This window comes from Coloeus monedula (genome assembly GCF_965178545.1).
Source record: "Coloeus monedula genome assembly, chromosome: 4".
NCBI classification, from domain to species: Eukaryota; Metazoa; Chordata; class Aves; order Passeriformes; family Corvidae; genus Coloeus; species Coloeus monedula.
Genome location: NC_138784.1, coordinates 11,106,737 through 11,131,237, shown reverse-complemented (window position 1 = coordinate 11,131,237; position 24,501 = coordinate 11,106,737). Strand labels below are relative to the sequence as shown.

At 41.1% G+C, this 24,501-nt stretch overlaps 1 protein-coding gene across 1 annotated transcript in view; it reads left to right on the top strand.

Moving 5' to 3' along the window:
• Positions 1-24,501, top strand: part of LOC309572709 (potassium voltage-gated channel subfamily KQT member 1-like) — a gene marked incomplete at both ends in the record, with an annotated part of 421,148 nt that overhangs the window by 3,026 nt on the left and 393,621 nt on the right. Inside the window, one exon of the mRNA XM_082281146.1 lies at positions 13,985-14,075. Within this exon, the coding sequence (XP_082137272.1) occupies positions 13,985-14,075 (91 nt within the window). The remainder of the gene's footprint in view (positions 1-13,984; positions 14,076-24,501) is intronic.

Here is a 24,501-nt window from a genome sequence, read left to right as displayed (position 1 = left end):
TTACTTAGCAAACCTACACATTTAAATCATTTAATTGCAGGTGGAATCTTACTTATGTGATGGATATATTTCTGAAGCCTACATCCATTTAGTGACTACTTTGTAGGCTGGAATGCTGTGCCCACCTGTTTGTCACACGTCCTGTTCTGTGAGCCACAGAGGCCACCTTGTGTCAGCCCGAGGCGATGTTGCAGCGCGGGTTCCAGGCCGGAAACCCCTGAGTGTGCCCAGGATCCGTAGTATTTTGCCCTTCAGTTACACCCTGTAGCTTTTATCACTGCAGTCCAACCATTTTGTCCTATCTTTTCCATTTCTCTGGAGCATGCAGTGACTGCTAATTTTGGTCTTTTCAGCTGCTGTTGGCTGGGTAGCTGAATTTTTCAGTTAAAAGCCAGAAACTAAGAAGGAACCTGAGTTCCCTTGGACTAAGAAGTGAGGGAGCAGGACAACCGGCTAACATTGAGTGTGGTGAAAGAGGGAGAGAGGAGAACCTGGGACTGAGACACTGAGGTCCAAGTTGGTTTGTGGTGGAAGCTGAGAGTGGTGCCAGTGATGCTGAAACTGGAGGAAAACAATACAAGATCAGTGTAGCTCAAGAGCAAAGAGAATCTGACTTAAGCAGGAGGGACAAAGGAAAGAGGACAGGCAGGTTCTGGAGGTCAGAAAGCTGGATGAAGGCACAAAGGGGACAGCTGAAAATGGTCAAGAAGCTCAGAGAGCCACTGAACGGAAGACGGGTAGGAGATGACAGCTGGAAGCTAGGGAGAAGTGGGAGCGTGGAATTCAGGATGGGACAAGGAACCTTTCACCCATAGGCAACTAATTTGAATTTTGTCCAAGTCAATAGTGAAGAAGAAGCAGTGATGGCTGTGGGGAGATACAAAAGGAGCTGTTGGTCCCAGTCCAGTTCTTAGCAAATGGATGTCACATCACCCCTGGAGTCAGCACAGCTGGAAGGGCTGCTGTCAGGCACTGGAGAAACCACAGGCTGGCTGGGAAGGGAGGCAAGTCCAATGCAAGAGGGAGGCCCCGGAGAGCGACTCTTAATTGTGTTCTCAGGCCTGCCATTTTCTTGCTGTATAACACTGCAAAAGCTTAAGTGAGAACTTGCAGCTGTTCCAGGTCACTTTGAGCTGGTTTGGCCACTTGTTAAATGACTGTTAGACCTTGCTGTCATTCAAAAGTTAGACCAGCCTTTGTATCCCATAACCTCTTATGGGATGAGGTGAGCTGATCTAACAGCTCTGCTCCCCTCATCCACCTTCAGCACTCAGCTTGCTCCTGCCAGCTGTAGTTGTCCTTGGATAGTTAAACTTGGAGTTACACTTGGATAGCCAGTTCAGCTTCTGACACCAGCAAAAACCTACCCTAGTGGGAAAGAGTGGATGGTCTTCAGTCAGGTTAGTAAAGCACAATAAGCACCTTGAAACACTGACCCACTATTGTTCTCCTAGTGGATCAAAATCACTTGTTAAATGTCAGGTAAAATTGTGCACAATAATTGTAAAGGAACGTTGCAAATCATCTGGCAAGTACTGCAGACCACCTGGCTTGACTGCAAAACATTTCATAAATGCAGAGTTTGGGTAGCAACAGTCTGCTCTGCAGGCTGCCTTGAGATTTCTGGGCAAACAACTCCTCCAAATGGTGACTCAGAGAGGGTAATGCCTGTTGCTCCGAATCATTCCTGGGGGATGCTGCATGTCTCTGGGAATTGTGTGGCACAGACAAGGAAAATGTCTTCCCTAGGGTATGGTTTCCCAAGAGCTGGCATAGTGGCTTACCAATACCAAAAGGTGTTGTTGCCCCTCTGTCACCTTCCCTTCTTCTCTTCTGGACACACATTTCTGCTGCACAGCTCGTGTTGCTTCTGGCACTCACTGGAGCCCTCCTACGCTTCATCAGCTTCCTGTAATGGCAGGAATCTAGATCAGCAGGAAATGAGGAGCTTTGGGGACCTTAAGGAGTTGCAGCATGTCAGCAAGTGGTCTAATGGGGCTGCAACCAGTGCTAACACAGTTGGCCAAGACTGGAATGGAATGAGGTAAAGTTCTTTTTCTTTTTTTCCTTTTTTTTTTTTCCCCACCAGAGAGCTGTGGTGTGGGCTCAGTTTTACATGAATACATGCCATAGATTTACTTTGTTACCCCCTCCTCCTCAAGACCAGCTCCCACAGCTCCTTCAGAGAGAAGCACATGTGCACACACACGTTTACCTGTTCCTGGCAGCTTGGTGGAAAAATCTCAACTGAACAATTACTGCTGAATAATTAAGAGTGCGTGATCCTTACAAAAATGTGAACAACATCAATAACGTCATGGACTTAAAACTTTGGGAGGAAAGTACAAAAGATCAAAAACACGTTTATAAAAGGGGGGCTGGCCAGTGGAGGTGTTTTTCCTTTAGAAAAGGTTCTGGGTACCAATGTCTGTGTCACTGTGAGTAATGAATAAACAAGTGAATTCAGACTATTTGGACAGATTAAAAATTGCAATTTTCTCCTATTATTGTTTCTCTTCAGACTTTGCTTTCTCAGGTTTTTTTACTTCCTCCAACTTCATGTAAGAAATGCTCTAGTCGTGTTCTGTTAAATGAAGTTGCAGAAGTTCAGAGCCACCATTCTGGCTGATATTCTGCTTTTGTTTGGCATACAACTGCTGCTGATGTAAAGAACTTTAAAAGGCAAAAAATGTAAGGGTCTAGTGGCTCCTTTTAATGGGGCACTTGCCTGCATTTATTTTGATTCTTTGAGTGTAGCAGCTTTTTAGTGAACTGAAGTAAGTTAGCACAGTGTTCTCCAGCTCCTGTTTTTATCTGGAAATGGAGCGTATAACCCATTATTTATAACTGTTTATCTCAAAGGGACTGTCAAATTCCCATTTCTGTCCTTTCCACAATTATCTCTAGAATGCAAGCAGATATTTTGCTTTTTCCAATGATGTGATTGTAATATAACCAACACAAGCAGCTAAAGTTCAGAGTAATTATAAGCACATGGCTGGTTTTGAGATTCTGGCTTTCACCTTGATGTCACAGCTCAGTTCTAGACATGGTGTGCTTTCATAAGAGTAAGGCTTAATATTATTATTGTTGTTGTTATTACTATTATTATTAGGTCCAGGGTGTTTCTTGCCAGCATAACAGTTACTTATTTGGAATTTTATATAGAAATTTCACTGACAAAGTTTTCAGTTTAGAACTATAGTAGCTACTTTTCATCTGTGTACTAACTAGTGAGAGGTACTAAGCAGATGTCTCTGGTAACAAACTTCAGGTACCAAAAGACAAGCAGTACTGAAGGGAAGAAGCTCAAGAACTCCTTGTTCATTCGAGTGGGATGTTCCTCTTACTGCTTAGGGTTGCATGCTCAGCTGGATGAGATGGTGGAATGGCTGAAGTTGCTAATGGAGGTGCACTGATATTAAAGAAAATTGTCATTAGGGTTCTATAAAGTTCCAGGATTTGGTTGTTCTAAAAATACATGGGGGTAGTTATTAATTTTCAATCTCTCTTCCTAAGGAAATGAGGTTTCTGCAACCACACTGTCTGAGCATGTCTGTCTGGAAGGGCCTTAACAAAAACTTTTGAGCCAGTTGGCAAGTTCCAGCTAACATGGACGGGGGATGAGACATGCTGTGTCTTTTCTTGTTTGGTTAAAATAGACATTTGTCTTGAGGAGAGAGAAATTAATAACCCCAAAGATGAAAACACTTCACTTTGAGCTCCTTTAGATTGTTTGGCACCAGGGAGTCTTTTCAGGAGAGAGATGTTACAAAAGCTCCTGAGGAAGAACTTGGATCTGGGAGTACTTTGTATTAGGCAGAGTCACCTAACCACAGGGCACAAAGCCACAGCATGAGTAAATTTTATTTTCATTTTTTGAAGTTATTGATGACTTTTTCCATCATTTCTGTAAGAAATCCAATCCATCTTGTTCTAGAAGCTCAATTTTGTAATAATTTGAGCAATGAATACACGTTAACATCTGTCCCCACAGGCTAATGTTGTTTCTGTAGTGAAAACAAATACTGTAGCCTGACATTGATATGGTGCTATTGATGGAATTTGGTTATGCTTTTGGGGAAAAAACCCCTCTGTTCTTACAGAAACCAGCAAAATAAAAAGATATTCCTCAGTGTTAATGTTGTAATTGCTCATTAACTTGTGGATGCCACATGGTACCAAATTCAAGAAGAAAAGTGTTTCAGTTGTCTCTCTGACAGTCAAGCTGGCATTAACTTAGTGGATTCATTTGCACAACATCATTATATGCATTTGTTCTCTCCCTTTTCTGCTTCTGAACCCAAGAAACATTATTTAATGTGAGTACTATGAGGAGGCTGGTGTTGTGTTTTAAATGGTGGCTAGAATTTCCTGTTCCTTTGGAGGTGTGTCATAAATCACACACCAAAACCTACTGCCTTTTGTGTCACAGTCAAGGTTGGTGATAAAAGTATCAGATTCATCAACACTGAAGTCATGATGATGGGCTGGTTTTGTCACTGTTTAAAGAACTGATTATGTCTCTTCTAGAAAGTCTTAGCTATAGGATCAGAATGGAAGATTGCAAGGCATACAAAGATAAAAAAAGAGCAAGAGGTACACAGAAGCACAGATGTCAGTGGAAGATACAGGCACTCAGTGGAATCAAGGAACTTAAATTCCTGGAAGGGCAGGGCACTGAATAGAAGGTTTCAGTAAGATCAGTGCTCCTGGTGATTTTAAGAAATGCATGAATGCAATTTGTCAGTTCCGAACTAGTACCAGATAAACTTGTAGAAAAAGCAAAATCCAAATCTTAGTGCTCTTCAAAGAACAGCAAATAAGGCTGTCAATGTTTTGGAAATGTGAAGTGCTCATTACTAATGGGAACTGTGGATGTTTTATAAATAGCATACAGCAGCTTGGGTCAGTTGATGCAGAAAGCTGGTTTCAAGTGGGAGATGTTTTTGTAGGGTGTGTGGCTCATGCTGTGGTTTGAACAGCATTGGTTTTAGCTGTTGATCCAATCCTGTTTGTGATGAATTCTGCATATGCAGGTGAGTCTATTTGTAAGTGAAATTTTAAATTCCCTTGGTGTTGTAGAAATAATGACATGTTATTTCTGATTGGAGCCAGGAGGGCAACTTCATGTTATGTGCAATGGGGCTATTGGGCATTTCTGGGTGTAACCAAGGAGAGACAGCTGAAAACAGATATCCTCAGTAGATCCATGTGATAGGTAGAATTTTCCTTTGGTTAAGGGCTTCAAATCTCTGAATATTTTATTCTGAGGCAGGAAAAAGAAAGGCCGATATGGCCAAATTCTCTGCCAGGCATGCTCCCTGTTAGTAGAGTCCAAAGCTAGGCAGGTTTCCATTAAAACCTGTCTGGTCTCCTTCTCCAGTTCTGCTGAAACCGACACATTCCCAGACTATTTCTAATTTTAACAGATTGGTATTTTCAGCAGAAAAATTGTTCCTTTACCAAAATTTCCAACCAACTCTAATTTGTGTATGATCACATATGTATAAGCAGAAGACCTTCCAAAGAAACATCAAACCTCAGGAGCCTGGAAATAGATTTATGAGAGAACTGAGGGACATCAAAACTTGCCTGCAAAGGCACATGGACAACCTTCTCTTCATGACTTAGAAACTCCTTTGGATAACAAAAATATGTAAGGACCAGGAGTGAGGTTTTATTCTGACCATCAAGAATGTTTTCCAGAAGCACATGGCTATTCAGTGTAAGACACTATAGTCCCATTTAGAAGGAAGTGTAGTGCTTCATGCACTCAAGAATGAGAACATCTTGCACTTTTATACTATGAAAAAACAGAAATGTTCTCCTTAGTTTTCCTGCCACAAAATGACCAGTTAAAATAGAAAGCAGCCCATGCTGCTGGAGCCCCTCACAGAACTTTCTGTTCGCTAAACTCATTTATTGTCCCTAACAACAGGCTGACTTAAAGCGGTTGGTCTCCTTTAGACAACTCTGTAGTCTGTCATCCAGAAAAAAGCTGAAGCCCAAGTGGGTGTAGTTGCACATAGATTTACTTGGACATATTAGCCTCAATTCAATGTGTTTTTCTAAGTCCAGCTGAAGCAACTGAATTTCTTCTCCCCTACTGTGATAGTAGGCCAGAACATTTTGGCTTCATATCTTAGACTCATGGAACAGTTTGGGTTGGAAGGGACCTTACAGATCATTGAGTTCCACCCCCTGCCATGGTTAGGGACACATTCTACTAAATCAGGTTGCTCAAATCTTCTGGAGCAAACAGCAGACAGAATAAAGGATTATATAAGGAATCTAAAAGGCAGGGTTTCCATGTAATTTCAGCTGGAGACATATAGAAGCCATTTGCAATTATTTATCTGGAGGGATTTCACAGAGTGAAGTGGGGCATGGTAGCTCAGGTTTGAGGAAGTAGCAGGACACATATGGTTGTGTTAAAATCATCAGCAACCCACGGTCCAGGCCTCTCAGTACTACAGAGCATAGGTTTCGATAGCTTTTCGATAATAAGTTTTGTTGATTTGCTTTCATTATAGAGCTCATTTTTTTTTTTAAAGTGTTTTTTTTCTCTAAACAAAACTTTGCAGAGTCAATGAAGTTTGGTAAAGCCCAAAAGGCCACAGAGCTAGTGTTTTGTACTTGGTTGCCAAGGAGCGTATCTCTGTCCGTGAATTTACAAGTTTGTCCCCTCCCCACCATCCCTTTTTTTGTTGTCCAAGAGATAACATTCCCATAAGCATCTCATATATCAGCACTTCAAGTGCATTTATCTGCAGGAGATAAACACAAAGCCCAACATGCACAGTTTTTGCTAGAAATGGAATTATTTGCTGCAAAACTTAAAGGGAGGAATTATGACTGCTCCTCCTTTAAGAACTTCCATTAGGCTTGTCTTCCATGGTAAATAAGTTTGTTAGAGCATGACCTTGAAAAGGTTCACCCTGGAGAAAGAGCTTGCCATCATTTTGTTCTCACTGTTGAGTTAACCTCCTAGTTCCCAGTGTTCAAAGGCTTCACTGAAATGTGCTCATGGTCAATAAATCTATTACACAGAATTTGTCCCTGGCTACAATAGCAACAGAAATATGTTTCCAGTTGCACTAGCTACTCTCCACAAGGAAGCAATGTTTAGGAGGACCAGGACATAGAGAAGCACTAATTTGTAGCCTTTAATCCTGGTTGATCAATAGTCCAGTGCAACAGGACTGCTTCTTTAAGCTGGTTAACACATGGGACAGATTTAAGGATGATGGTCTAAAAGCATTGATGAGAAAGCAGTCGTATTTTTGTGTATGCCTGAGGCTTAAGGAGCTGAGAAGACAAGAAATACTAAAATTTAGTTTACATTAACAAGATGTCTCTTGGGAAAGCATGACACTTCATCTTGTGTAAGTGTGAATGGTGTTACGTGAGAATCTGAAACCAAAAGGGAGGTTCTCAGATATTCCTCTTTCCTCTGATAAGTAAAATATTATTTTTCTGCTCAAAGAGAGAATGAGGAAGAGTCTGCAAATAGGTGATTGGGAATAAGTTTCTGTCTTCAGAAAAGTGAAAAAAAAATGAAGGATAAGAAAGCCAGGTGTTTTGAGAGGAAATACTTTGCTATTTTTAGTAGCTCTATGGCAGAAAAGGAAAAATGTATTTGCTGAAGTAATAGCTCAAATTGTGGCTCAACATCCTCTAGAATCACAGAAAGAATGGAAGAGGACAAAGTACTAGAAAGTAGAACTTCAGCTCCTTTAGGATAGGAAAAAGTAGACCAACTCTACTAGTTGGTAATTATTTATGTCTCTGCCTGATTAACTCCTCCCTTGAGGAACTGAACAGCTGCCAGCAGGTGAAACTGTTTTCTGTGGACGTAAATAACTCCCTGAAAGCAAGTAAACAATCACCCTGTTTCCTCACCTTTTCAGCACAGAGAATTGTCTTTTGCAGGAGAGAGTATGGACAACAGGGGCAATATGAGGAAGCCAGGCTGGAGCTGGTGGGGAAACGGAAATTCCCACATGACAAGCTTTAAATAGCTTTACCCCAAGTCAGCAGTATGAAACACACACCCATGCACTTGCCTTACCTATAGGTATCCCAGAAATCTAATGAGAAATATTTAGGGAGAGCCAGGATCTGTTTGGCACTTGTTGATGAGTTAGCAGTGGTAGACTTTGCCATTGCCTTTAGAAGAACAGCTTGTTCCTCAAACCAACACCTGCAGCGAGACCTTGACACAAACCCAGAGGTATTCAATGAGGAGCCCTGTTGAAGGTTTGCCTGTGGCACCATGCATCCAGCTCTTTACAGGGAATTTGGCGCTCATCCAAGCTTTTTTCCTCCAGTGTGTTTAGAAAGGTCACTGGTTAGAGCTATGTTTAGCATTCCAGAGGCTGTTAGGAGCAGTCCACAAGGAGCTTTTCTGATTGTCTGAGAGGCAAGAGAGCTGTAGCTTGTTGGATTCTGCAAATCAGTTGGCAATTAATTGAGCTGTTTATCTTTAAGGGTGGACTTGTCGAAGCTAACCTGCACTGTGGTGTGTAGCTCAGTGACAGTGTCAGTAACTTAAAGAAAGCTGTGAAGGCAGCATGCACTGACTTCTGGCTCAGGCACACCAGAGGGGGGAAGAGATGCTGCTCCACTGTGTTAGAGAAAAAGGTGCAAAAGGATTGTTGGTTTCTCTGGGAGTGGATTTACTTGGGACGCAGGGAGGACTTGACCTTTGTTTTCACTACTTATCTGCAACACTTTTGTCATAACTCAGATACCACCTACTCACCAAACTCCACCCGTGGCTTCTTTCCAGCGGCCTGTGGTGAGCACTGAGCATAAACTGCTGCAAGCACACACAGGGGCACCACCAGCAGTGGCTAAACCCTGTCTGTGGGGCTGCTGTGTAAACCAGGGGTCCTGAATAGCACCTCAAGGCTCTCAGCTGCAGCCCTGTCCTGCGTCCCCCTCCAGACACACATATCCAAGGGGAAAGCAGTCCCAGCTTCTTCACACTGAGGTGGTCCATCCATGAACTGCTACCTATGTTGGGCGAACCCTTTTGGGCTTGCATTTGGTTTTGTATCTACCTTGACATACTCCCGTTATTTTTACCTTCTTAAGTCTATGTGACTCTGGCTGAGAATACCAGAAACCATCCCTTATTTATCTCAAATTCAATTTCACAGCAATTCAAGGAAAAGATAGGCAGATCTACTTTCATGTTGGTTGTGAGGAGTAGCAGTGAGGTTCCTCCATTCCCTCTCACTTCAGCAGGTTGCTGTGTCCTCACGGAAATTAGAGCCTGCCCGCAGCAGGGTTATTAGTGTGTCCCAGGTCTGTTTGGGATTACATAGGAAAAAAAAGCACCACCACTGGGGGACATTTCCAGCATTTTTGGGAGTTGATATCAGAAAAGGAGTTGTTGGTATTGGGAAGGTCTTGGTTCAAAGCACCTTGTGCACCATCTTCTGGGACTCAAAACTGGATGGTAAAGACTGCCAGAGAGCCTGGAGGAAGCCAGCAGAAGAATATCACGTTAAGTGCATTTCTGAGCAGTAGAACTGAGAGCGTGGGTTGGTTTGTAGTACTGAACAGACGGTTTTTTATTGCACTTACACACACTAGAAAAACATATTTGTTTCTGTGTTTTGGATTTTCTGTGTCATAGGTAATGCTGTATATGCTGGCTGGACAATTTTTTTTACTTCCCATTATTCATGGAAGGAATAAAATGGAGATAATCCTGTTTAACATCTGAAACGTTTGCACAGCTCTTGTACTGGAGGTCTCCTGAGCTGCTCCCTGTGGATGTGTTGCTCCAAGACAAGGCAGCCTACATGCACTCGCTTTAATCTGGCTGGATCCAACCCTGAGGGTCTGAGACACACTGAGATCTGTGCCCACAGGGCCTTAACGTACAATTGTCTGGGTAACTAGAAGCACTTTTAATGTCTATTAACACTTCTTTTTCTTTCCACATAAATTGCCTGGCTGGAAAATTAGTATGGTCTTCTCATCACATAAAAGGGGAAAATCGCTGAGTTGATTTAGGATTTTCAACTAAGGGCACTTAAGGGCTGTGTCTTTCAGCCACGGTGGACTCAAAAAGAGAACTTTTTTGTTTAATGAAACACATCTTTCTCCAGTGACAAACTCCTCACAGGAATGCTACCGCCACAATTTGCTGCTGAGCTGTGCAGGAGAACCGGATCTGCAGCACGTGTCTAATTCCATACAAATAATTGCAGCCCTCTTTTCTACATCTATTGTTTCTGTGCCTCTTTGCTGTGATGAGAAATTATTGGGAACACATCTTCATTATCAGTTCATGGCTTACTGGTTGACTAGATGCTTTCTTTTTGTTTTGGGGGGTTCTTTTAATGTTTGGGATCTTTTTTGGTTGGTTGATTGGGGTTTTTTGTGTGCTTTTTTTTGTTTTGTTTTGTTCTTTTGTGATTGTTGCTGTTCTTGATGCCCTCACTCATTAATCTGTGTTTGTCTTGGACTTTGTCCCCACTGCAACTGAATCTGTACTCAGCTCATGTGAGCTGCCCTTGCTATTCATTGGGAAGGAGTGACACTCACTGGCCAGAGGATATAGTGCCATAAATTAAGAGCATGTAAAGGGTCCTTTGAGTGGTTTTAATGTGTGATTGGGAAATTGAAAAAGAGAGATCTGAGTCTCGATACATAAAACCAGGAGAGAAGCAACAATTAGCTTGAAGTTACAAGACCTGCAGGCTGTGTTGGCAGTTTGGGGTGCCTTAATAAGAAACAGGCACCAATTGTCCTCTCTTTTACATCCTTATGCACCTATAGCTTGGCACTGTGGATGATTTTTTTCTTGATTTTTTGGTAGACCTCTTTCTTTTAGTTGCTTTTTCTGAAGCCTAAAAGGAGATGGGGTTGAAGACGTAGTGATAATATCTACAGGGTATGTGAGAATATTGTTTTTTCTCTTTGCTTCTCTTAGAGTGGAAAAGGTGTAAAGTGCACTGTCATCCTCAGGGTCTTGGTAGAAAATATTTAGAATGTGAATTTCCCCTGGATTTTTATGTATTACTAGTGAGTGCAGTAAAAGAAGACAAAGGTATTTTGAAAGGAGATAATTGAAATGGCAGGGATCTGGAAGCACCTAGGAGTCTGTACTCAGAAGAAGTGACCATCTCTTTGTACATGCATTTTGCCTAGGATTAAATTGTGTAACAATGGCAGGAGTAGAACAACAGTGTCACAGAAAAAGATGAGAACCAACAGACTGACTAGTTTGGAGAAGTGCTTGCTACATCTCTGCTGGAGTTGTTTGGTATGCTGGGGTTTTTGTGTCTTTTCTCCATATACTCATCACTGGGATTGCTAATTGGAAGTAAAAGGTGTCTGGATAAAGAAACTCCCTGGTGGAGCACAGCATCCAACAGAGGGGGGTACTCAGTACTGATCTCATATTAAATGGATAAGAAAAAGAGGTTCTTATGACCCTGCTGACCTTACTTTTACACCTGCATTTTCTTTACATGGAAAGCAGTGCTGTTGTGTTAAGAAAAGGCAGAAGTTCTGCAGTTTCCCAAGCCTAGACCCTTCTAGTGCTGGACACTGGCAATACCCTTATGCTCTGAACCCCTTATCGATTTGTTCTTTTCCATTTGCTAAAGGCTGGCTTGTGTTTCAGTATCTCTCCTTGAGGCTTTGCTCTGATTTCCCTTTTGGAGCATCACTCTCCAGGAATGCAGGGTTCTGTCCCCTCTGCTGGTTTATCTTTGGGCAGTACAGCAGCTCATTGAAGCAATAAATCAGTTTTATTATGCCTTGGACAGGTCTCTGTATCCCCTATAACATAGCACTGTTTTCAGAGATAAACATTTGGGGATGGGAGTAAAACTGATGAGTAATACATTTGGCAATTCGTGTGTGTTGAAGCAAAAGGAGTAACAGAATTGAGTAAAGGTTGTGGAACTCATAAATCATGAGAGTGTGGCTAAGATCTGTCCCAAGCTAAAGGTGCTTTTACCCTTGACTAAGATGTATTATCTGGATCCCTTTTGCCTTTTATTGTGGATCAGGATAGGTCAACATTGAAGAAATGCAAACTTGATTCAGAGACAGTTGCACATGTAGACCTCTAACTACTGCTTAAGAAATCTGCTTGTTAGTGGTGGCCCTGATCTTCTCAAATCTCCACTTGTGGTTAAATAGTGTCAGAGCCAGCTGACAGAAAGCAGGACTTTTTTTCTTTCTTTACATCTTCAAATCCAGTTTTAGGCTTGAAGATGTCAGCCGTTGTCTATGTGGCAGCTGAGAAACAACTGTCTCTCCTTGCCTGTGTTAGCACATACTTAAGTATGTGCATACACCATTAATGGTGTATGAATGACCACACCAAACATGCCAGAGAATTGTTTTCAGTGTTTATTATCCCCTGTTCAATGTTTCTGGGGATCCCAAGGCAGTCTAAAACTCTGAGGCACTCTAAAAAGAGAAAAATGAAAGCTGAAGAGCCCCATAGATAGCAGCATTCTCCCATTTTCCCTGTTTCGAGTTGTGGTTTGAATGTTCTGCATAAAGAATATTGGTTCAGCCTACCCTCCATCTGAGACAAACATGTTTTTGCGGTATTCCACATCCAAGCAGTTCTTTCCAAGTGCCAAACCTGTACCTGTGTTTGTCTGTCTCTCTCTCTAGATATATATATATAGATATGAAGTGCGTTTTTGAGTAAATAAATGCAACAGGCTGCCCAGGGAAGTGGTAGAATCACCATCCTTGGAAGTATTTGAAAAATGTGTAGATGTGGCACTTAGGGTTTCATGGTGGACTTGGAAGTGTTGGGTTGATGTTTTGACTCGATGATCTTTGAGACCTTTTCCAACCTGAATAATTCTGGGATTCTGTGTTGTGTGCTCCTTTATATCTGTGTGCACACATGTACTGCTGAGCCCCCAGCCTTAGGTGGAAAAGTTCCTGGGGTAAGCCCAAAAGCACAGCATGGGCTGTGAGAAGAGAGGGAAAAGCAGGAGTGAGAAAGAACCTCTGAGTACCAATGTGAGAGGAGCAGGAGGAGGGGGATGAGGAGCTCCAGGTTCCAGAGCAGAAATTCCCCGCAGCCCCTGGGGAAGGTTTATCCTGAAGGACTGCAGCTTGTGAAAAGGCCCACTATGGAGCAGAGTGTGAGGAGGAGGAGGAGGAGGGAGGAGGCGCAAAGTGTTGTAGTCTGACTGCAACCCCACATTCCCCATCCCTCTTTGCTGCTTGGGCATGTGTGAGGGAGGGAGGGACAGGAGCTGGGAGTTAGGGACAGGAGCTGAGCCTGGGAAAGGGAGGTCAAGGGGACATGTTTTAGTCTTCTTCCCCACACTTTGTGTAGGACTTAATGTTTGTTCCTGTCGAGTTTTATGAGATTCCTGTACATCTGTTCTGTAGCTTGTCCAGCAACCACTAACCAGGGGCTCTGCCCTCAAGCTTCGTGACCAAACTCCTGGGCTTGTGTCAGGTGTGGACTTGATGAGGTGCCTTTCATCTGTTCTTCTGGAACACTGATAAAAGTGCCCACTGGGGTGAGACTGTGGATGCACTCCAAACGAGTTAATCTTGTCACTGGTCTCTAGGTTGTACATGAGTTTTTCCCCTTCTTGATAAGCATTTCCACTGAAAATTTTCATGTAAAAGCTACCAAAACCCATTGAGTGTAGTTTGTGTCTTCGTTAAGTTGTGCAGCAGTCAGTGAAATATGAAACATTCACAATGACAAGCTTCCCTGAGAAATATACTTGATTATGTGAGATTTTCCTATTGATTTTACTGTGTTCAGCATTCCTGTCATTTTTATTCCATGGTCTGAAAGCTGAATGAAAGCAAAATGATGGTACTCATTTGACTTGGAAGAATTAACTGATTAAACACAAAGTATTTGTGATGAAAAAAGTTATGTGAATGAGAGAGAGAAAAAACTAGATCTAGATTTACAGTTCAACTTGACAAGTCACTAAACACTGTTTTCTTTTTACAGATTTCTCCTGGTGCTGATTTGTTTATTATTCAGTGTGCTGTCTACTATAGAGCATTATTCTGAGTTTGCCATTGGAACCCTTTTCTGGATGGTGAGTGAACTTTTTTTTTGGGAAGGACTGATAAGTTTGACTAAACCTAAATTGCTTTTGGTGACCGAGGGAGGTAAGTGTTAAAAATCCTCATGCAAAGCATGCTACCAGGACATTTAAAGAGTGGCTGCTTTCATTAAAGAGAGGTCACAGTTTAATGGGGATGATTATTTTCTAGATCCTTGAACTATGAGGCCACTTTTTAGATTATCAGTTTTTATAAACTTGCTTTTCCCAAAGTGCATCTCTTACAGTGGACAACTGGTGTTCATCAGTCTTAGGCCGCATGGAACAGGATATTCTATAGGAATGACTTTTTAAAATGTCTGTTTTCTATGTCTTATGGTAAAAAGTTGGCCAAGAACGTTGCTTTTCAGAGGTGGGTGATTTCTGTCTGCCTGGTTTGCTGCCATACAGAACAGGAGGAAAGAGCTCCTATCACACTGCTGTCATCAGTGATTTGGGTTTGAAGTTGGTGCTTGCTTGTGGGGAATCAAAAGTACAAATAACTTTCATGAAGATGCTAGACAATGTCCCTCCTCTGTTACCACCTGCCTCTATTCACCTTTGGAGAGTGAAAAATGGAGATTAAACATCCTTGATAAAACTAGCCTAAATAACCTTCAAACGGTTCCTTGCAATATTTGTATTTTAGCCACTCAAATCCTCTGATCTCAGTGTGTGATGATTTCAGTGTTCTTATTGTAGTTTCCTTTTCCTAAGTGGTGGCCTTTAATGTGATAGGATTTGTTTTTCCATCTGGTTTGAAAATAAAAATCAGTTACTTCTTTGTTTTCCTATGGCTTAGGCTACATTAGCATGTGCAGCTTTTGTGTGCAGTTGACAGAGCCATCATTAGATCCCAGAGTTATTCCGAGACCTTGATTAAAGTTAATCCTGTAACAAATGTTGCTTGGCCTTTAAGCCACACTCAGTGTCAAACAAAGTGCAGTGTTCTGCCAATCATGTGTGGTCCTCTCCTGTTCCCTGAGACGTGGTGAGCTGTCACTGGGAGCAGTGATCCTGGCTCAGCTGATTGTTTCTGTGCAGATGGAAAGTGCATGCACAGACACATTGTTGGACAAAGAGTAGTGAGATGGAGACGGATGTGTGGCTCTCAGAGTGCTCACATAGCACTGCCAGCTATTTTTAGGTGTTGTTATCATCTAACAAATGAGTCATCCACACTCAATGGAACAATTTCTTGGTCTCCTTGTGTCACAGCCTTACCCTGGAGGATGCCTCTCTGGAGTTTTTCCTCCTGCTTTTTCCTTAGTTTCCTTCCTAGAAATGGCCAGCACAGAGCGTAGCTGTTCTCCTGGCTACTGTAGAGTCACTTGCCTAGAATGCATTTGTCTTAAAACTTGGTTTGGTCTGAAATAAATTCCATTCAATTACAAAAGACTGGTTTTAGAGCTAATTAAATCAGTTCTTTTTCATAGAGCTGGGAGACTTCTTGTTACCAGGAGCTAAATGGTTGGACTCCTGCTTGGAGCACTTCTTCCCACCATCACCTGAAGGGATTTCCAGCTGGGTGTCCCATTTGAGCCAGGAAAGCGTTCACCCCACAGAAGTGTGGAGATCACTGTTCTCTTTACTCCTGGGAGGATCATGACTCTGATCTACTTCATACCACAGCTGACTGTTCATGGAACCAGAGTTTTCCCCCTCAAAAATATGGAAACCTGTGCCTGTGCATTCTTCCTGCACTCCTGAAAGAGAGGACACTGCCAGTGTAGTGAGAAACAAAACTGGGCCAAAGCATCTACTGGATCAAGTTCAAAATGAAATTGGTTTGTTTGCCTCCTGAGTGAAGGACCCTGTAATTGCATAGCCCTCAGCAGCAAATAAATGCTGGCGTGTGATGCTCATGGTATTTTCCCACTTGTGAAAAAACAACTTTTCATTATATTGAGGTAGATTAGCACTTGGGAAGGATCAGTTTCAAAAATGTCCTGTTGAAAGTTGCCTGACAAGAGGGATAGCATTTCGTACTTGAAGACATTGAAATGTTTTTGTATTTTCTTAGGGAGGGTGAGATGGTGTGCCAAATACAATTTTGGATAATATGGGTCACTGGAGTAGAGATGAGGCACTGGTAACAGATGTAGCTATATATGGTGTCCTGAGACACCAGAATCTTGTGTTTCAAAGAGGTAATTATGTTAATGTTCTTAAGACATCTGGATGATCTGTGATAATTTCTTGTCAGGTGTGAAACCAATTCAGAGAAGCTCTGTGAATATACCAGGGAGAGAATATCAGAGTGTTTTTAGCTTGAATGGAAAAAGGGGACTGAAGAAGCAGTTGCTAGAACTTAGACTAAAAAAGCCCCAAATGTTTACTTTCCTCCCCCCATTCCCATAGCGTATGTTCTCAAGTCTCTGACAATTCAAGCAAATTCTGGAGGAAAGGAATATGACTTTTAGCCCTGTGTTTCAGTATGAAGGCCAAACTGTTGTCTTTGAGATGACTGAAAACATTGCATAGCCATAGCTTCTGGTACAGGCTGATGCTGTGCCTCCCGTCGGCCATAAATGTTTTCTTCGATGCTCTTGCTTGGGCTCAAAGGAAGCTTCTGTTCTTTGCACTTACAAAGGGAAGATGACATGCAAATCTCCATCTCATCATCACTGTGGTAAAATCAGTTTACTTCCGTGATAGTAGGACTGGTGAAATTGCTTGTCTTGAACTTGAAACATTGGCATTTGAAGGAGGTTTTTGTTCTCATACCACGAAGTATTTTGTGTATTCACTGTCACTCTTAGAAGAGTTTTTCCTAGCTCTGTCTGACATACTCTAATTAAATTTTTACATATATACAGATTGTATGAGCTCTGTTAATCCCTGATTGGATTTCTTTCCCTCCTCTGACTATTTAGCAAGCCAGCAGCTGAGGGGAGTGACAGTGGCATTGGCACAATGACACGTATTGGTAAACACCAACAGAATGGGTAATGAAGAACGTAGCTCTTCCTGAATCTTTCATACTTACAGAGAGAAGCCTGGAGGTTCCAACAGTGTTAAAAATGGATCAGAATGACAAAGTACATGTTATTTAACAATGCACAAAGCTTAAATGCATGTACTGTTGATTTTCGTTCAGATTGTGCCTGTAGTGTGGTATGAAAATGAATCTGTAGCTTCCCCAGCCTTGTTTGGTATCTGTAGCTGTACCAGTGGAAGATTTCTCACTGGTCTGTCCAGCAGTACTGAGGATCTGGTGCATGAGTTGTTCTTGTACAGTGTGTGGGGAAACATGCACAGTGGAACAAGGCACAGTTGTGAATAAAGTGTTTGCAACACTCAGGACAATCCTGAGTTACAGCTGAGTTTCATCCCCAGTTGCCCCAGCTTTAGGTAACATTTTATCCTCCCATTTTGTATCAAGTTTTAGTTCTCTAATAATACAGTTATAATTTTATCTGGTTCTATGATGATTCTGTTGAAAAAGTATTTTTAAAAGTTGCCAAAGCCTTTTAATTAGGCTTTTCCCTCTACAGCAAGACGCTGTAATGTTTTCTTGATGATCTACAAGTTTGTGTGTCAGTTTTGGTTTGTAAATGGCATCTGGATCTTTCAGGATATGGCATGAAAAAATAAGCTATAAAGTGGGCCAGGTGTACTTCCTCCTTTAAGGATTTATCTGTTTTCATGGTTAGAGGTCATATATTTTTCTACCAGGAGAGGTCACCATGGTAGTTTGTAAAAGACTGATTTTTATTCTTATTTAATTGAAAAAGACCTTGCAACAAGAGAGCTTCTTAGCTTGTGGGATGACTTTCACTAATTGTGCCAGTCTAAAAGCAAGAACAAAATATTATTTTCATCATATACATGATGTTTTTACACACTGTGAGTAACAGCAGAGTAATTAATCAATTTGTATAATGACAGTGTTACAGGAGTAAGGGAAAAGTTTTCTCTGATTTAGTACCTTGATGCTAATTACTTTTTAAATTTAAGAATGCCAAGTGTATTCTTGACTTGGAGAAAATAGATTGGTTTTGCTATAAATCCCATTGATTCAACTATGTTAATTTAGTTTTAATTGTGTGCCATGAAGGAGGTAATGTGGCCATTGCACTGGAATGAAGGAGGGATTGTAGATACTGCTTATCTCAACATGCTTTCCAATTCAGAGCACATAATCCAAATGTGGATCAGTGCAGCATTTTCTGGCTAAATGGTAATGGCAAAACTGTGTTTGGCTAAATGGCAAAAGGACAAAATTGATCCTCTGGATTGGACCCAATGCTTGGTTATTTCAGTGTTGTGTCTCTGACAGTCTGTTTTCAATGAAAAAAAAAAATAGGAGACTTTTAAAAAAAACTATTCTATATTAAAATAGCTGAAGTGCTTCTGAGTCTCTTCTTTGGCTTTCACCAGGGGTCACCATGTTCTGCTCACACGCTCCTGCAGTTTTCTCAGGCTTGCTGGTTAAGACTTTGAAGGGCATGTGGTATCCTACAAGCAGAGCCACAAGCAAGGATAGTGCTAGTGTTCCAGCTTCCATCACCTTTCCTGTTTCAGCAGGGCTGGATCCCAGATTCCAGTGGTTTTTCTGGATGAGTTCAGGCCCTGTGGTACCTCTTCCTTTTGGAGACAGGCTTTATGCATCTGCTTTCCTCTGAGGGGTTTCTTTGGTGGAAGAAGCACCGCCATCTCTCCCAAACACGTGAACACCTGTAGTTCACAGCACTGTTGCACCAGAGGGTACACAATTCCCTCAAAGACTCTATTTTCAGAGTCCTCACTTGTTGCCTCTATTGTTAGCCCTTACTGCCCTCTTGGTTGCTGCAAATTCCCATGTAGTGACTACGTTTAGCATGGATTAACACTTCCATGTTTGCAAATTTTGTTGGAGAAGAGGCTGAGATGTGAAGTTAGAAGTTCCCACACCAGCTGCTGCTTAAGTTTTTCAGGCCAGAGACTCACATTGTGGCTGCATTTAGGAGACAGGGCTTAAGAGGAGGATCTTGTGGAAGACGTTTTTGGCTGCAGATGGGTCCTTGTTGTTATGTGGCTTTCCCAAAGTCACTGCTCAGTTTGGGGTTTATATGATTTTTTCTGCATCACATGCCATGAACACGCACATCCTCCTGCTCTAAATATAGGCAAGGCTGTCCAAAGTACTCAAACTTCAGAGTGCTAAGTGGTAATTGGCTTACTTAAGCCAGCGAAGGCATGTCACTATTTAACTGCTCTGGTTCTGAACTGGACGTCAGTGTGGCTTTTCTCTTTGGAATAACACCATTTTCAAAGTGAGGGTTTTGAAAGGAGACCACACGTCTGCAGTGGAGGAGCTCTCTTGTTGCTTTTTGTTTGTCTCTACTTTTGCCCCATCTCCCATCTAAGCTGTGTAGTCAGGTCATCAAGTTCTGGGTCACCTCCAAACTGTAGCAGAGGAGAAACAAAGTTGCAAAAAGCTTAATTGAGTGGTCTCTGTGATTTATGGTGAAGTGAGTGTATTCTAATATGCTTGAGGGCATTTTCTCCATGCTGTCAAAGCAGTCAGGGTTAGAAAGTTGAAAAGGAGGAATTTTTATCTATTTCCTGCCTTCGTGCCAGTTTGTAATTCTAAATCTGGTCTTTGCCATATAGCATGAACACTTTGGGCCTTCCCCAGCTCTGTTTGATAAAGTGATTGCACTTTGGTAGTGCAATACATGAAATTCACAGGCAGTCTTCCTGGTGGCCTCATCACATCATTTCTTACAGCTGATAATGGATTTCTTACAGGGTATCCCATAATAATTCGTGGCATTTCATGATATTTGGGCAGTGTGTATTTCCTGGGTGACTGCAGGTGTTTGTGAGGTGTCCAGTCCCATAAAGACACTGACAGGCAAACTGCCTCAGGAGAAAATACATCAATTCCTCTATACTATGGGAGACCCAGACTCTACAAGTGCAGAATACACATGAATAAAAAGAACCTTATGGCTCATAAGCATTTGCTGTATTCTTTTAGTCTTGTAAACTTCTGAGAGAGAAAGCAAGGAGGAGAATCCCTGTTTCTTTCTGAGCTTCTTGTTGGTCTGTGGGAAGATGAAAAAATAGATCAGGAATATTATATTATTACAATACAAAGCACTATTAAAATAGAGATGGAATATTGTTTCATACATTAAACATATTAGGAAAAAAATTGAGTCCATGAGTCTTTCAACACATTCCATAAGCTCAAGTTGTCTGCTGAGTGATCTTGCTGAGTTGCCATTGTTTATCTGGAATCAAATGCAACTCTCAAGCTTCTCAATGTGAATTATAATTCAATTATTCTTGTGGGTTAAATTACCTTGTGCCTAATGCACCACAGAACATAATGAATGATTTCTGTGTGCTTTGCAGATGTCTGAAATAGAAATCTGTGTGCAGTAAGTAAGGCTGAGACTAATTAACGAAGGGCCAACTCGTAATTCCCTTAGTCAGCTTTGACTCACTGGGGCTCTGTGGAGTTCTCTGTGCAAAGGGGTTTCAGAATGTGGCCAAGAGACTTGAGAAAGTCTCTTGGCAGTGAGGGGAAGGTGGAGAGAGACATGCAGATTTTTTTCAGTTCCTCTCCTCAAAATACTGACACCCTCTCAAATCAAAAGGTTAAGAAACATAGAAATAATTATTTAAAATTCTGAAGTGCATATTCATGTTGGATAGATTCCACTCCAGGAGCAAAGCTAAACCCCTCCCCTCCTACCAGAGGTGGTCCCTTCATGGACATGCTGGGGGAAGCTGGAAGGCTTCTGTGGATCTATAGGGAAGTTAAGAATTCCAGGCACTAACCTGCTGAATCTCCTTCATTCTCTATTTGATTATATTTGCCTTAGTGGTATTTTTTCAGAATTAAGCAATTGAGAAAAAGAGTCCTGCTCAAAAATAGTTGGGGCTGTAGTTGATTTTCTTTGGAGAAAAGTTGTTACCTGCTTAAATAGGATTAAAAAGTAACTCTGTGAGTCACCCAGCTCACTTGAATGTGGCTGTTACAGAGGGAGCACCATGTGCTTCCCTCATGAGTGTACAGCTTCATTCCATGCAGGAAACAGCAAACAGCAATAAAATGAAAGACAGGCATGCTCCTGGTAGGAAGTCAGCAAATTCATCATATTTATCAGGTGTGCATGGAAATGTTTTATTTTTAATTTTTTTAGGAAATGTTAAATCCATTTGTATCCAAACAACTGACTTCTAAAGTTTGAGTGCATTGGTTTCACCTAAAAGTTGTAAGTGTGAGTAAGCTAATGGTACTATAGGACACTTAGCAGCATTTGGCATTTTTCTTCTCTGTGTTGGGTATTCTATTTTCACGTAGGATGTCTGTCATCTTTGTAAGAGCCAGCATGATGGTAGAAAATAAATATTTTCAGTTATCAGTAGGTTTTCATAGCATTTGAGTAGCTATTAAACTAAACAGGTCACTAAATGGACATTTTCAACTGTAAGGGCTGGAAAACCTTGAAGACAGGTTATCAGATTAAATCTGGGGCATAAGTACACGTGTGCAAACATTTGGACTATTAAACCTTTATGCCTCTTTCTGAGGCTTCATTGTCTGGAGCTGCCATTCCTTGATTGAATCTCCGTGAGCACACACTATTCATTTAGCCATCCCACTTCCTCCTTTTACCCCAGCACCTAAATATTCCAATAAAAAAAGTGAAGAGAGCCTTGTGTGTGCTCTCCACCTAAAACACAGCTGCAGCTGAGAAAATACCCTTCTTTTTCATGTGTGCGCTTTAATCAGTCCAGCGAACTTCCCTCTCCTGCTTCTCCAGTGCAGTTATCCATAACCAAACTGGGATAGATTATAAATTCCAGGTTATATATTTAATTTACACACACACACACATACCTGTGTAAAAGTGTTGTGTTTCTGTGTTAATGTGAGTATTTTTTTATTTGGTCGTCAGTGACATTCTTGGACAAAAAGCTGATGGCTTTTCCACAAGGGTTTTTTATTTGACTGATTGAATTAGATACGGGTGGAAGCTATTTGTATACATATTTCCCTTTAAGCTTATTTTTGCATTTTTTTCATTAAATTAATAAAATGAAATTATACTAATAACAGCATGAACATGACTATGTATTATTTTATTATTAATTTGAGGTGGGGAGGGAAGACTTATGCAGTGGCTAGACTTCAGAAAGCTAAAAATACTTCAAAGATGAAATTAATTTAAGGGCAAGGACTATTATAGGTGTGCTTTGGGTCTTTTTCCCAGACAAGAGGGAGAAACACAGAATAATGGAATGCTGCTACTGACTTTAGCAGAGGTGTTAGATAGCACATACTCAGTTTAAAATCTGTAATTAAATTCTTTTGTTGGTATTCCTTTGGCAATTTGAGTTGCCATGATCAAAACAGGAAAAGACTGTGACAATGTGAGTGTGAAGAATCAAGTCTGATAATGGCTCTTATTTTTATGAAGTAATGGTTTGTTCCCACTCGTTATTTTTGATTTCAGTTTCATTAGAAGAGTTCATCCCTGGCTTTCTGTTGATGCAAAACTGCTTTCCAGGTTTCCAGAATCTGCTCAGAATCCTTCATCATGCATTTCTTCCTTGACCACTTCCAGGAGAAGTGGAAAAATACTGCTGGGAGCCTAAATCAAAAGGGTCTGTGGGTTCCTTGTAAGTGTAATCCCATTTTGAAAGCAAGAGTTCTGGAAAATTGCAGAAAGATGGAGAAAGATCTCAAACTGACACACAGATGGATGTGAATTTAGTTTGCAGATTGTTTTTGCTGATTTTGTTCTGGTTCATATTTTGTCCACAAGTTCTCACCATCATTTGTTACCATTTCAGTGAGAATTAGTACTTTTTCCTGACTTTCCAGAAAATTGCTGGGTTGTTGTTTTTTCCCTTCACCAGAAGGTAAATGAGAGGCAATAAATTTAAGGCTCTGAAAAGTGTTTATGTGTAGAAGAGGAAAAGGAGGGAGGTTAGGGCTGTTTTTTGAAGGTGAATTTAGTGAGGTGAAGCTTGAACAGCCTTGGCAGCACTGGAAATGGATGTCTCCTATCTTGCATTAGGAGTACACACAACAAGAGTGTAAATGTCATAGTCTTCCTTGGTTTTTTGAGGGACCACCTGCAGTGCTGTGCTGTTCGTCCAGTTTCCATGCTTTTTTGGTCTTTGGCCTTTTTGAGGCTGCCAACAAATATGTTAATAGCTGTGGTTTTTGGTAATGTGGACACCTGTCCAGGACAAAATGAACTGTGATTAGTAATTAATGTCAAATTTGTTGAAGATGGAAGTTCCTGCTTTTCCTCCTTCATGTCAACAATTTATTTTTCCTTTCCATGGACTGCACAACCTTATTGACTTCATCAGGGTTTTCTGGACATAACCAAGAGGGCTTCTGAGAATAAGATATCCTCAGGCCAGATGTAGTTTTAATTTCAGCTTTTAAAAGTGCCCTCAGAGGATAATCAAGGAAAATCTAAGAAGTTTTTGCTTCCTTGGTACTTCTCTACTTGTCTCCTTTCTACACAACTTTTCACCTAAGTGACCCAGTGTTTGTAATATGCAGGTCCATGAAAATGATTCTTCCACTGCCATAAACAGTGGTCTGCTTCCCTTGGTGGAAATAAGCGATTCCTAAGAAGAAAAACAAAATGCTACTGAGCTAACAGGAACCTGCTAAAAATCTAGACAATTTAATAAGTGAGAGACTATTTTGCAAGATTCCAGAAATGCAAGAATTGTTTTGTTTGGAGATTGTTTTTGGGCTTTGATTTGACTATTATATTTGAATAAATATTTCTGTTTAGATTGCAAACAGAATGCAAACTTAGAATTAGTTGTGGGCGTTCTAGATAATACATACACTAAAAAATGAAACTTGGGGAGTTAATTTGCTGTGTATTTTCTTGTGCTTCTGCCTTGAAAATGGCTGTAAGATTTCTTAGTTTTGTACTAATCCTTGGTTTTAGTCAGGCTGAAAGTACCATGCAAAAAAAGAGGAAGACTGTGCATATTTTCTTGGTTCTCATGCCAGGCAATCAAGGAGGCAGAAGTGAATACAGAATTGTTAACCTAACTTTGTTAAAGATCAAAATTGACATGAATTTTTGCATATTAGTGTAGAGTTTTTTCTTTTTTTCAGCTTTGAAATATTTTGGTCTCTCTTAAGCCATTCAGAATGTCAGTTTCAAAATCCAGTTGGTATTGTCATTCAGTGAAAATTGTGATTTAAGCGTGTTTTGCTTTTTGGGTGCTTTAGAATTCCCCAGGTGCAGATTGCAAGCACGTTGAAGTTAAAATGCAAACATTTTCCAGAGCTGTAACTCATGTAGTATGTGTTTGGTGACTCTGAATTACTGGATATGGTTTGGGTTGGAGCAAAGCCTAGAAGCCGTGCTTGGGTTGTGCTACCACACTGCAACAGAGAGGAAAACAAGGAAGGAAGGAACAAAGATCTCAG